At 42.3% G+C, this 13,683-nt stretch overlaps 1 protein-coding gene across 2 annotated transcripts in view; it reads right to left on the bottom strand.

The window, feature by feature from the left end:
- Positions 1 to 13,683, bottom strand: part of KLHL4 (kelch like family member 4) — a 163,308-nt gene that overhangs the window by 21,869 nt on the left and 127,756 nt on the right. For both annotated transcript variants that reach the window (XM_043974797.1, XM_043974798.1), the window contains one exon: positions 11,209 to 11,395. In XM_043974797.1, the coding sequence (XP_043830732.1) occupies positions 11,209 to 11,395 (187 nt within the window). The remainder of the gene's footprint in view (positions 1 to 11,208; positions 11,396 to 13,683) is intronic.

Here is a 13,683-nt window from a genome sequence, read left to right as displayed (position 1 = left end):
TCCAGGAATTCAAGTCAAGCTCATTGGTCTATGGTTTGCAGGCTTTGGTTTCCTCTCTCTCTCCCTCTCTCTCTCTCCCTCTCTCTCTCTCCCTCTCTCTCTCTCCCTCTCTCCCTCTCCCTCCCCTTGTCCAATCCTGTGCTCTGTAATCTTTCAAAGAACGGTGCCAGTCACTCCACAATCAGATCCCCTCAGTTCTTTCAGCAGCTTCTCAGTAAGAAGCAAAGATGCTTCGTGTTGAGATTACCTTTCCTTGCCAGCCTCAAGGAGAGTAGACCATGCTACTGAAACTAGACTTCTAGCCTCATGCCATGGTTTAATATTCTTTCCATTACCTGCCCTTGATTCCCTCTTTTGCAGAGGTGGGGAACATTGCATACACTGGCAGACTTGCTTGATATGTTGGTTACTTAATAATAGCAAGCATTTAGATGGCACTTGAAGGTTTGCAAAGCACTTTGCACATGTTTTCTCATTCTATCCCCATAAATACCCTGTCATGTCTGGATACTATTGTTATCCCCATTTCATTGATGAGAAACTGAGGCCTAGAGAGGTTAAGTGACTTGTTCAGGGTCACACAGCTAGGAAGTATCTGAGGCTGGATTTGAACTCTGATTCTCTTTATTCTAAAGTCTGGTGTTTTATTTTTGCCAGCTAATTGCATGGCACTATGTCTTTTCTTTCTTTTGTATTCTTTGTTACAAGGGATAGCCCTCTGAATTGGGGAAGGGAGGAGATAGTGGGAAATGCAGGTGACATAAAAACAAAAGCTATCAATAAAATTCTTAACAATTTAAATATCTATATTGGTTGATAAATTTTTTTACACCCTCATAAGTCTAATTAGGCAGTTTCCCCTCTTCTGCATCAACAGAATTGGTTCTTTTTGTATCTGTAGAATTTCCTTCTTAAGAACTTCCCATCCCACTTCTCCTATAGAGTTTTGTTCAAGGCAGCCTATCAGTTTTTTCTTTGAGCTCTCTGAAATTTGCTTCCCTAAAACTTGTTTGTCTTTCATTCTCAAAAAAGACCATGACATCAGGGTGATGTCATGACTTGCAATGAATTGGATTTAAGTAAGGGAGGGCTGTGCAAGGTTACCAGCATCATTCTCTCCTTCAGAGCCATCTGAGTCCAGTGGCAGGATATATATCAGGATGACTGGAGATGGCCCCATATGTTTAAGGCAACTGGGGTTATGACTTGCCCAGGGTCACACAGATAGTAGGTATCTGAGGTGAAATTTGAACAAATGTTCTCCCAACTTCAAGGCCAATGTGCCACCTAGCTGCCCCCCTAAAACTTAGGGTGCAGATGAGAGTATATGGAGGTTTCCATTACTTCCCTATTACAATTTTAAAATATTTATTTTAAACTTTTTTTAGTACCAAATTCTCTCCCTCCCTCTAGCCTTTCCCCCACCCATTAAGAAGGCAAGCAATGATACCCATCACACATGTGAAGTCATGCAAGACATTTTTCTGTATTAGCTGTGCGAAAAACAAACAATAAAGAAAAGCAAAAAAATGTTTCAGTCTGCACGGCGAGTTCATCAGCTTGCTCTCTCTCTCTCTCTCTAGGGGTGTATGACATTCTTTGTCATAGGCCCTTTGAAATTGTTGCCTCTCACAAATTCTAAAATGGAGCAGTCACATCCTCCTGAGATCCCCAACATTTGCACCCCAGCGACCAAGTCATCTGGAACTAAGACTCATACTAAAAGTTCTGGGCTTTGGCTTTTCTCTCTTTTAAATGATTAATTTGTCATTAAGTCAAGTCAAGAAGAGATTAGCTTTTCTGCTTTTAGCCAAGAGTTACAGAAGATGTCTGACTAATTAAAGCCCCCATTACCACTGTATTGACGAGTTGATCAATGAGCTCTTAACTCTTTTGTAAGCATTTCCTACCTTTCAGGGACTGTGCTAGAGATTTAAAGAGGGCAGTAGTGCCTTCCTCAAGGAGCTATCCAGGGAGACAGCTGCTGAAGGAGAAAGACACAGATGCTATAGATGTACCAGCGTTAACTACGACCAAGGGTTGGGGATGGGGGAAGCAGGAAAGGCCTTTTACAGAAGGTACCATTGGAGCTGATTCTTGAAGGAAGCCAGGGGTTCTAAGAGACAGAGGTGAGGCATTACAAAAATATTTATAGCATTTCTCTTTGTGGCGGCAACATTGGAAATCGAGGGGATGCCCTTCAGTTGGGAAATGGCTGAACAAGTTGTGGTGTATGAATGTAATGGAATACTATTGGGCTTTAAGAAATTATGAGCAGGCAGATTTCAGAAAAACCTGGACTTACATGAATTCATGCTGAGTGAAATGAGAAGAACCAGCAGAACATTGTACATAGTAACAGCAACATTGTGTGATGATCAACTGTGATAGACTTAGCTCTTCTCAGCAATACAATAATCCAAGACAATTCCAAAGGATCCATGATGGAAAATGCGCTCCATAGCCAGAAAAAAGAAATGTGTCGGCCATGTCCAAAAATGTGTCTCATTCTGTATATTTAGTTCATCACCTCTCTGTCAAAAAATAATCACCCCTTGTCTTTAAGCAGCAGCTAGGTGGCTCAGTGGATAAAGCACCGGCCCTGGATTCAGGAGGACCTGAGTTCAAATCCGGCCTCAGATACTTGACATTTACTAGCTGTGTGACCCTGGGCAAGTCACTTAACCCTCATTGCCCCACAAATAAATAAATAAACAAACAAACAAATAAATGAATAAATAGAACTGTGGAATTTGGATGCAGATTGAACCATACCGTTTCTACTTTTTTGTTTTGTTTTTCTTTTTTTTTGAGGTTTTCCCCTTGTGTTCTGATTCTTCTTTCACAAAATGACTAATACAGAAATGCTTAATGTGACTGTGTGTATATATATATATATATATATATATATATATATATATATATATATATATAAAACCTATATCAGACGGCTCTCTGTCTTGGGGGGAAGGGAAGGGAGAAAAATTTGGAACTAGAAAGCTTATAAAAACAAATGTTGAGGGGCAGCTAGGTGGTGCAGTGGATAGAGCACCGGCCCTGGATTCAGGAGGATCTGAGTTCAAATCCGGCCTCAGACACTTAACACTTACTAGCTGTGTGACCTTGGGCAAGTCACTTAACCCCAATTGCCTCACTTAAAAAACAAAACAAAACAAAACAAAAACAAATGTTGAAAACTATCTCTATATGTCATTGGAAAATAATAAAATACTTTTGTTTTTAAAAAAAGAGACAAAGGTGAGGAAGGAGAGTCTTCCAGACATGGGGGGGCTGCCAATGTAAGGGCACAAAGAAAGCCATGTATGAGAAATGGCAAACAAGCCAGGATGGTCGCACGCCAGGGTTCAGGAAGGAGAGGAACATCTTCACAGGACCTGAATGATAGGAAGGCGCCACATTGTGAACACTCAGAAGTGACCAATAGAAGAGTTTATATTTGATTCTAGGGGTAATAATAGGGAAGCACCGTAGTTAAGTGAGTAATTTGTGAAGATTTTAACTCTTCTGCAGCTGTGAGCAGGGAGAATCCTGAAGCAAGGGACCTAATTAGGAGGCTGGTGCAGGAGTCCAGGAGGGTGGTTCTGTGGGGGCCTGCAATAAGCTGGTGATTGGCTGTAGGACTGGAGAGAAGGGGACACATTGGAGAGATGTCATGGAAAGAGAAACAATGTGATTTGGCAACTGACTGAATGTGTGGGGTGGGTGAGGGTGAGAATTTGAGGATAACCCCAAGGTTGCAAACTTGGCTGACTGGCAGGATGAGGGGACCCTTCAGAGTAATAGGGAATTTCAGATGAGGGATGTGTTGAGACGTGTTGAGCTCAAGATGCCCACAAGACACCCAGTGTGAGATGTCTAATAGGCCATTTGGGCCATAGGCCTGGAACTCAGAAGAGAGACTAAGTCTGGGTATGTAGATCTGAGAATCATCTACATAGAAGTGCTCACTGAACCCAGGGGAACTCCATGACCCCTTCTCCACATCTACTCATCCTCCCTGCTTTGTCCAGGTGCTCCCTCATAAGCTCAGCTCATACTAGCACTCCTGCATTAATCTTAACCCAAATTGGCTTTTCCATGATCTGGAGCATTCTTCTCCCTCCCTCTTGGGGTTCAGAGATTTCCTCAACTGAGTATTTCTTCTTAAGATCCTTGTGCTACCTCCCCATCCCCTTTATCTATTGTTTCACGCAATCCATTTTAGTCAGTTGAATTTGGTAATGTTATCATCTGTTTTTCTCATTTTGAATTTCGATGACTTCCATCACTATCTGCTCGTCTCTCCTTTTCCCAGTCTACTTCTTCTTCCTAATTATTTTGATGAGTGAAACTTCCTAGAATGCCAATTTAATTCATCATGAAGGGGGGGTAGAGAATCATAATTATTGACAATTTGAGGACATTACTGTTCTATTGAAAATAGCATAAAACGTTACCTAGGAAAAGTCTAGTTGCTAGCTCTGTGACAGCTTTAACAACCCCCCCACCCCCACCAACCCCAGCAATCATAGTCAATGTAGATGAAAAAATGTGTCTTACACTTCTCACTTGCCACATTTCTGACTAGTAGACAGCACCACAACTAGGATGGGTAAGTGGCACTTTGCCCCAGGGTGCCCAATTTAGAGGGTGCTGGTAGCACTTGCAGCCCTTCAGCAACACAGAAACAACATCGCTTAGCATCTAATTAGCAAGAATAATTAGTTAAAACAGGAAGCCTTATGCCAGCATCCTGGAGCTTTTGTTTTTCCTGCATGGAGAGGGCGATGTCCATCCTCTACCCCCCCCCCCATGAGGTCCCACCTGCAGACACTTTCTCTGGGAATGCTTTGCTTGCCTCAGAAATAAACATTCTTAATTATGACTGTCTGTAGTGGAGGGAATGTAACCTTCATTCTGAATGTCGGTCCTCACTTCTACCCATTAACAGGCCTGTCAGCACTTCTGCTTGTGGCTCATGCCTATCCGTGTTACAGCTGCCTCCTTCCCTGGCCTCTCATGATGGAGGCCAGTCAGGAAAGCACACCTCTCATTCAAAATGCTTGGGATCTCTCTTGTTTTGGGGGATGTGTTTCAGAAATCCCATAGGGAGAATAGCCACAAACCCTTGTAAAAACTGCTTCCCCATTCAACTTTAAGCCTCTCCTCAGCCCTGATTTTCTGGCTGATTTGTTTAAAAAAAAAACCCAAACCTGTTTTCCCCAGGATACTTGCAGCTTAGAATCCATCTGTTTTAGCAGTTTCCTTGATCTGTTTTTTAAAAGAAATCCAAACACTTTCATATTAGCCTATATCCTGCCCCTTCCCTGGCTCCCTCCTTATCTTTTCTTCATTCTGAAAATGTGCACCAGCTACCTACTATGGGCCAAGCACTCAATGCCTGCCCTATTTTCACAATTTTTCATGTGGACATTGTAACAATACAAAGCCTCTGAAATGCTTTTAAAAAGATAAGTGAAAAGAGACACTAACAGGAAATCCAGATGTTCATTAAATGTTCTTGTAAAAACAGATTTAGCATAAATCAGGAATAGGATTCTTTCGGGAGCAAATGGTTTATAAAAATAAATGTTCAGTTGTCAGTAGTTAACAAGGCAACACTCTGAAAACTGGTCCCATTCTGCTCTAATCAGGCCATGCTTTCTCCTCCTTCATGGCTTTGCATTAATTTACTTGTAGTAATAGTAGTTATAAGAGAGCTGGAATTACATTTAGAGGAGGATCTCATTCATATATATGTCCATTTTCTAGATGAAGAAACTGGCAAGGTCAAACAGTCAACTAGTGGAAGGGCTAGAACTAGAACCCAGATCCGTTGACTCTCAATCCAGAGCTCTATCCACTGTACTTTGTTCACTTTTGAAAGGATAATTGTCTGTGGATATTAAAAGGCTTCTATCACAGTGGGTGGCCCTCGTGTGGTAAATTTATGGAAAATATGGAAGAGAGTTTCACAGATATGGGTAAGTGTGATCTGCACTGTCTTTATCAAGTAACAATGATAATAGCTCTGAAGTCTCAAGTAAAAATGATCATCCTTCTTAGGCATCTAGCCTTCTAAAGCTTGCAGACTGCTTTACATGCAATCCCTCATTTGAGGCACCCACTCGTTCAGTGAAGTCGGTGCTCTTATTATCTCCAATTTTATAAACGGAAACCTGAGGCTCAGACAAGCTAGGTGATGTACCCATGGTCACACAGCCTATACGTGTCAGAAGCAGGAAGTGAAGCCAGTCTTCCTGAAGCCTCATCTATCTCCCTCAACTACCCCCATGCTGCTGCTTCTTCCTCCTTTGAAACTCAGGATATCTGCCCTTGGATTTTATGTTGAGTGTTTGTTGTTCAGTTATTTTTCAGTTGTGTCTGACCCTTCGTGGCCCCATTTGGGGTTTTCTTGGCAGAGATACTGAAGTGGTTTGCCATTTCCTTCTCCAGTTCATTTTATAGATGTACAAACTGAGGCAAACATGGTGAAGTGACTTGCCCAGGGTCACACAGCTAGTAAGTGTCTGAGGCCAGATTTGAACTCAGGAAGGTGAATCTTCAAGACTCCAGGTCTTGCACTTTATCCACTGCAAAACCTAGCTGGCCCTTTATACTCACTCAATGCTCAACCTGATAAAGAAGGAACTGGCAGACCACTTCAGTACCTTTGCCAAGAAAACTTCAAATGGGGTCATAGAGTCAGACATGACTGGAAATGACTCCACAATAACAACAACAACAACTCAACATAAACACTGCACAAAGAACTGGCTGAAACACTATTCACATTTCCCCTCTATGGTAAAATATTATGTGATTGCAAGTTACTAACTGATCCTTTGTTAGAGCCTCCCCTTCACCTCTTCTCTTCTGAAGACCAAGAGTTTCATGAAGTAATACTACAGGGTTAGGGAATAATTACATTTCCAAGCTCTTGTTCAAAGCACTGTGATTAATTAGCATGTTTCTTATGAACCAGTCCAATTTCTAGTGACATAGATAACAGAGGTAAGAGCAGCTTTCTGATAGCAGAAATCCTTTCTGGATGATTAACCATACATAGGAAGAGCCGCTTGATGCAGAAAGCATTGAAGTAGGTTCATTTTGATGGGTACCACAATGAATGTGTGATTACCTCCCCAACCAGCTTATAAAAAAGGAGATAATCCAGCCAGGTTTTCCTCACTAGTATAATAATATTAGTTCACAGTCAGTCAACATTTATGAAATACCTACTATGTGCTGGGCACTGTGCTAAATAGTGGAGATACAAGAAAGGTGACAGATAGCCCCTGCTCTCAAGGAGCTCACAGTCTAATGGGGGAGACATTATGCAACTACGTACAAGCCAGGTATAAAAAGGACATTTGAGGAGCCCTTTAACTTTTGTGAAGGCCTTTTACTTTCATGATATCCTTTGAGTCTCACATCGACCTTGTGAACATCAGTGTTATTATCCCCACTTTATAATGAGGAAACTGAGGCATTGAAACGTGCATTGACTTGCCCAGGATGCCTGAGGAGGGATTTGAACTCAGCTCTGAGCCTAGGGCTCTGTCCACTATACTATACCATTTCTCTAGTTGAGGAACATCTGAATCTCTGAGAAACTTTTCCTCATCTGCAAAGTGGGAAGGCTTTCAAAGAGCCTTTTTCTTGCTAAGGTTCTGTGATCTTATTGGAAGCAGAATCAGAAGTCCTTGGCGGGGTCCACTGCAGGCCCACAAGAGACCCAGGGTATGCCAGGACACACCTACATGTGGCCACTTCCTTCAGTCCTCCAATGAAGAGCCCCCCTCCGCCGAGGCAGAGCACTTCGGTCACTTTCAGGCAGCTCTCGTTGACAAATAGTTTTTTCCTGCACCTCTGGAACTTCCACCCATTGTTCCCAGTTATGCCCTCCCATCTGACCTGCCTCCCACATGACAGTTGCTCAAATACTTAATGAAGGCTTCCTGTTCTCTCTCCCCCTCACCCCCAACCCTCTTCATTCCAACATCTGAGGCCAAATGGAGCCAGACCAATTGCTCTTTTCCGTGAGGGCCCTTAAAATATCTGAAAACAGCAATCACAAGCCGTCCTTTCGCTGCTCAACCTCTTCCCCAGGCTAAACATCCCCAGGCTCTTCATCCAGTCCTCACATGACAGATTCAAAACCCTTTCTCATTTTTACTATCCTCCTCTGGATGACTACCATTTCCTTATTCCTCTCAGTATAACTCAGCCTTATTCATAGAAACATTCTGGGCTGTTATATCATGTTACTGACTCCTATTGAGCTTGTAGACCACTAGAACCCCCAGATCTTTTTCAGATAAATTGCTGCCTCCCTCATGGATATCACCTACTTCACAAGGTTGTTGTAAAGACTAAATGAGATCACTTTGCAAATACGAAAGCACTATATAAATAAATGCTAACTATTGTTATGAAACAGGGCTTGGTATTGTAATGATTGGAATGACGCCACCTACTGGAGACTTGCTGTGAGAAAGCTCCGCCATGAGGAAAATGCCTCAGAGGGCAAGGCCATGTGGCTTTTCCTTGGCGTCAGGAAATGACGTTTGCTCATGGGTGCTGCCTATCAAGGCTACCGGCCAATCAACTTGAGGAGCCTCCTATTTTCTGGGAGGAGACAGGAAGGAGGAAAGGGAGCCTGCACGGAGAGCTCTCGCTCTTTTGGGTTCCTGACTGGATGGTGGTGGCGGCAGAAGACTTGACAGGAAATTTGAGGAAAGATAGGAATGCCAGGCTGTTGGAATTCTGTTCTCAATCTTTTTCTTTCTATTTTTCAATAAACCCTTAAAAACCTAAACTCGTTTTATCAGTGATTTTAGTCAGTTTCCCCCAAAACTGGGGGAACAGATAATCCACATTTAGAATCTTAAATTATAGTTTTGAACCTGTGATTTCCTTATTTTAGAGAACTCTCAGGTAAGGAAACTCCCTCTACCCATGCAGACTGGTACCTTCTAAGCTGTCACTACTATAAGCTAAAAGAGTTGCCTAGAGCCCTGAGAATGATCTAGAAGATTGCTTGCAGTCACAGAGGCGGCATGTGTCAAAGGTGAGACATGAGCCTCCAGGCCAGCCCCGTGTCTGCTATGGCCCCTTGTGACTATTATTGTTATTATTTTGTACTTCGAAAGTTGATTTTTTGAAATATGTCTAAGACCTTAAGGTATTCCTTTTGAACTTGGGCTTCTTAGTGTTAATGTGTTAAGATCTGTTGGGTTCCTGCCTCTGCAATCCAGTGTGGTCCTTCTGCTTTTCAGTCCAGTGTCTCCTGATCAGCATACTGTGTAATTTAAAATTCTAAATGTGGGTTCTAATCTGTTCCCCCAGTTTTGGGGGAAACTGACTAAAATCACTGATAAAACGAGTTTAGATTTTTAAGGGTTTATTGAAATATAGAAAGAGAAAGATTGAGAACAGAATTCTTACAACCTTGCAATCCTATCTTTCCTCAGCTCCTCTCTGTCTTTTCTTGCCATCACCACCAAGTCAGGAACCCACAAGACACAGAGCTCCCCCCGCAGGCACTCCTTCCTCCTTCCTGTCCCCTTCCAGAAAATAGGAGGCTCCTCAAGTTGATTGGCCAGTAGCCTTGATAGACAGTACCCATGAGCAAATGTCACTTCCTGACGCCAAAGAGAAGCCGCATGGCCTTGCCCTCTGAGGCATTCTCCTCATGGTGGAGCTTTCCTATAGTAAGTCTCCAGTAGGTGCCGTCATTCCAATCATTACAATACTTTTTCTGCATGCTTAAGAGAGAGCAAGGTGAGAGCGAAAGGGAACTGGAAAAGCCTTTTGCAGGAGGAAGAGAAGGAGGAGAAGCACTGAATTCAGAGGATTTCAAAACTTTTTTGACTCCTTTTCTTCTTCCAGGGCTGAATTTTATAACCATCTCAAATGAAAGTTTGGGGTAGGGGGTACCACAGGGCATAGAGTGCTGGGCCTGGAGTCAGGAAGACCAGAGTTCAAATTCAGCCTCAGACACTATGTGACCCTGGGCAAGTCACTTAAACTTGGCTTCACTTGTAAGCTATCGAAAGCCTTTTGAGGACTTCCATCTAGGACTTGAGGGCAAATCTGGAGTGACTCCTTTTGGTTACATCTGTCTGGATTTGCAGTCTAAGGGCCTGGATTCAAATCCTAGCTCTGTTAATATGTGTATATATTGATCAAGCTACCTAACCTCCCTGGGTTTCAGTGTCCCCTCTGTAAAATGAGGGGTTTGGAGTCAATCAAGGATTCTTCCCCTTTGTATTCTGGGCCTTTTTAGCAGTCTGGTGAAACCCTTCTCAGAGTCAGCTATTTTAAGGCATAAAATGAAATACTTTGCATTATAAAGGAAATCAATGACAATGAAATACAGTTCTCCATATATATATATATATATTTGGGGAGGGGGCGGGACAATGAGAGTTAAGCGACTTGCCCAGGGTCACACAGCTAGTAAGTGTCAAGTATCTGAGGCTGGATTTGAACTCAGGTCCTCCTGAATCCAGGGCCGGTGCTTTATCCACTGCTCCACCTAGCTGCCCCCACCAGATATTTTTTAAAGCAAAGTTCATGGCCCTAGGAAAAGAACCCCAAGGACTAGATGATCTCGAACAATCTCCACAAGTTCTAGAACAAAAGTGGAACATGAACACCAAAGGCAAGTCTTTGCATTTCAGGCATATTTGTGTTAGAGTGGTTTTTTATTTGGGAGAAAAAGTTACCTAAAAACCCCAATTAATATAAAGGAGAACAAAACAACTGTGATCAATGTCATCATGAGAATGGAAGCTCCCTCAGGGCAGGGGCTGTTTCTCTTGACACAGGTCAGGTCTTTTAATCACTGTTTGGTGAATTAACCATAACAGTGTCTTTTGAGGCCTGACAATGAAGATGCCTCCCACCCCTCCCAATGAAGTATGGGTAGGAAAAGACACACACATTGTCAGGTAAGGTCTGTGGGCTGTTTTTTTTGTTTTGTTTTGTTTTGTTTTGTTTTGACTTAATGGGACTTCATGATTACAAGGGAAGGTTCAGGGAGAACAAACAGGGAAATCATGGTGATGTAAAAAAGAGCAAAATTAAATAAGAGAGACAAAAGTGCTCTTTTATCCCCTTCTCTTCCTCCAACAGGGATTCTGTTCCTCAGACTTAAATCATGGTTTTGAGAGATTCATTTTCTACATTTGCCTCAGTTACCTTTGGTGGCATCCATGCCTCCCACTGCATACAGGGCCCCCACTGTAGATTTTCGTGGTTTGGTCCGAGGACTTTGCATCATGGACCTTCTCTCTGGTAAGAGATGATACTTCATAGCTTCCATCAGGAGCTTCTGACACTCCAGGTCATGCACGAACATGGTACTATTCTCAAGATCGGCCAGTAACTGAAAAACATTAATGTACGATATAAGACCTTCTCAGACGCCTCCTTGGCCACAAGTCTAGCACATTAATTAAAATAGAGGATGAGAAGAGCACTAGATTTAGAAGCATGAGGAGGAGGAGCATGAACTCGACTATCCCTGAACTTACTTCTCTGGAGGGGAGGGGGATACTTGATTTTATTTTACTGCACAAATATAAGTCTTTTCCCTGCAGTGATTTAGAAATACAAATGGTACCCACTTTAAATATTGTGCACTTAACCTCTGTAACTGTGAAGAAATCTCTTCCCTGCTATGGACTATCACTCTGTAAAATAAAGAGACTGGACTTCACTAAACAGTTTCTTACATTTCTTCTAGCCAAAACAATTCTACAATTTTCCAGCTCTAGGAAAGAAAATTATTTATTTCTTGAAATTATATAGAAAAATAGAGATAATGAGAATAGTTGATATTTATCGGGTTTACACACATTAGCTCAATGAATCCTAACAATACCAACCATGTGATTGTAAAACAGAGATGCACTCGAGTATTTGCTATAACACTGAAGAATTCAGAAGTCGCGAAGTTCCTACTATGTGCCAAGTACTGGAATAAAGAAAGTAGAAAAAAAAACATCCCACAGTCTTTCCTTGCAAGGATCTTAAAGTGTAATAGGGGAGACAACATGCAAATGACTATGTACAAACAAAATATAGACAGAATAAATTGAGGGTAACCTCAGATAGAAGGCACGAGCATTAAGGGGGACTGGGAAGATGTATTGTAGAAGGTGGGACTGAAGGAGTCCAGAGAATGTAGGAGGCAGCGATGAGGAGGGAGAGCATTCCAGCCATGTGAGATAGCCACTGACAATGGTTGGAGTTGGGACTTAACAGTAAGGAGGAAGCCAGTGTCACTGTATTGCAGAGAGAGAGAGAGAGAGAGAGAGAGAGAGAGAGAGAGAGAGAGTGTGTGTGTGTGTGTGTGTAGGGGGAGGCAGAATAAGGTGAAAGAAAGCTGGAAAGGTAGGAAGGGGTGAGGTTATGAAGGGCTTTAAAAGCCAGAGGATTTTAGATTTGATTGGAGGGGAAAAGGAGCCCCTGGAATTGCCTGAATAAGGGGTGGGGGTGGGGCTAACAGGTTTGCTTTTTAGGAAGATCAACTTGACAGTGAGTGAAGGTATTCTGAAATCCTCTCTAAAAGAGAGGGTTGGATTGGTTGATTTAGGCAAGTGAGAGCCAAAGAACCTCCTAACAGAATCACTATCAGAAGGCCCAGAGATTTGTTTCTATGACAATCAACTCTCAGTCTTGATGTAGCACCTAAACTAGTATGGGCGGGATTATCATTATAGGTAGCAGTGGATAGCATGCTGGATTTGGAGTTGGGAAGGACTGGGTTCAAAAACAACTTCAGGCACTTAATTATCTGTGTGAATTTATCTATTTATCTATCTACTTATTTATTTATTTACTTGCTTATTGATTCATTTATCTATTTGTTTATTTATTTAATTATTTTTAATCTGTGTGAAGTTAGAAAAGTTGCTTAGCTTCTCTGGGTCTCAATTTCCTCAACTGTAAAATGGAGATAACAGTAGTACCTACTTCACAGGTTGTTATGAGGATCAAAGGAGCTAACATACGGAAAGTGCTCTGCACCCCTTAGAGCCCTGTATGAATCACTACTCTGCAGGGCTCTAGCTTCTCCTAGGCTTCACTGCTAAGGCTTCTCTTTTGGCTGCTTTGCTTCTGCTCATTGCTTCACCTAGATGGTAGGCAGCAGAAGGAAACCAGAATGGAATTCGAGGCAGTCTGTTTTGCTGCCCCTTGAAACTCCATTGAGGCAGGAAACTGAAATTTGCTGCTTTAAATGTCATTTGAGGATTATCTGTGGATTTCCTTCCTCCATGGCCCTGCTCTTTGTCCGTACTGCTTCTAAGTAACAGCTGGATGTAGTCTTTGAGGCAAATAATTCATAGGATTGTAGAATCTCTGAGTTAAAAGGAACTTCAAACTCTAGTTAGTATCTGAATAAGATTTCCTTCTATAAGAAACCTGCCCTGTGGTGACCTCATCCACATTCTACTCAATGGCTTCTATAGAGTATAGGGGGGAGGGAAATGGCCAAATCTCTCCCTGCTCTAGCAACTTAGTTGACTTCTCATAGCCTTAATTATAGGAATTTTCCCTCCTATCAAGTCTAGATCTTTGCAATATGCATCCATTGCCCCTAGTTCTGCCCTTTCCAACTAGACAGAACAATTAGAATCTCCCTTCTGGGTGACAACCCCTCAAATCCTT

Source organism: Dromiciops gliroides, chromosome X, assembly GCF_019393635.1.
Source record: "Dromiciops gliroides isolate mDroGli1 chromosome X, mDroGli1.pri, whole genome shotgun sequence".
Classification (NCBI taxonomy): Eukaryota; Metazoa; Chordata; class Mammalia; order Microbiotheria; family Microbiotheriidae; genus Dromiciops; species Dromiciops gliroides.
This window is presented reverse-complemented; position numbering and strand designations above follow the sequence as displayed.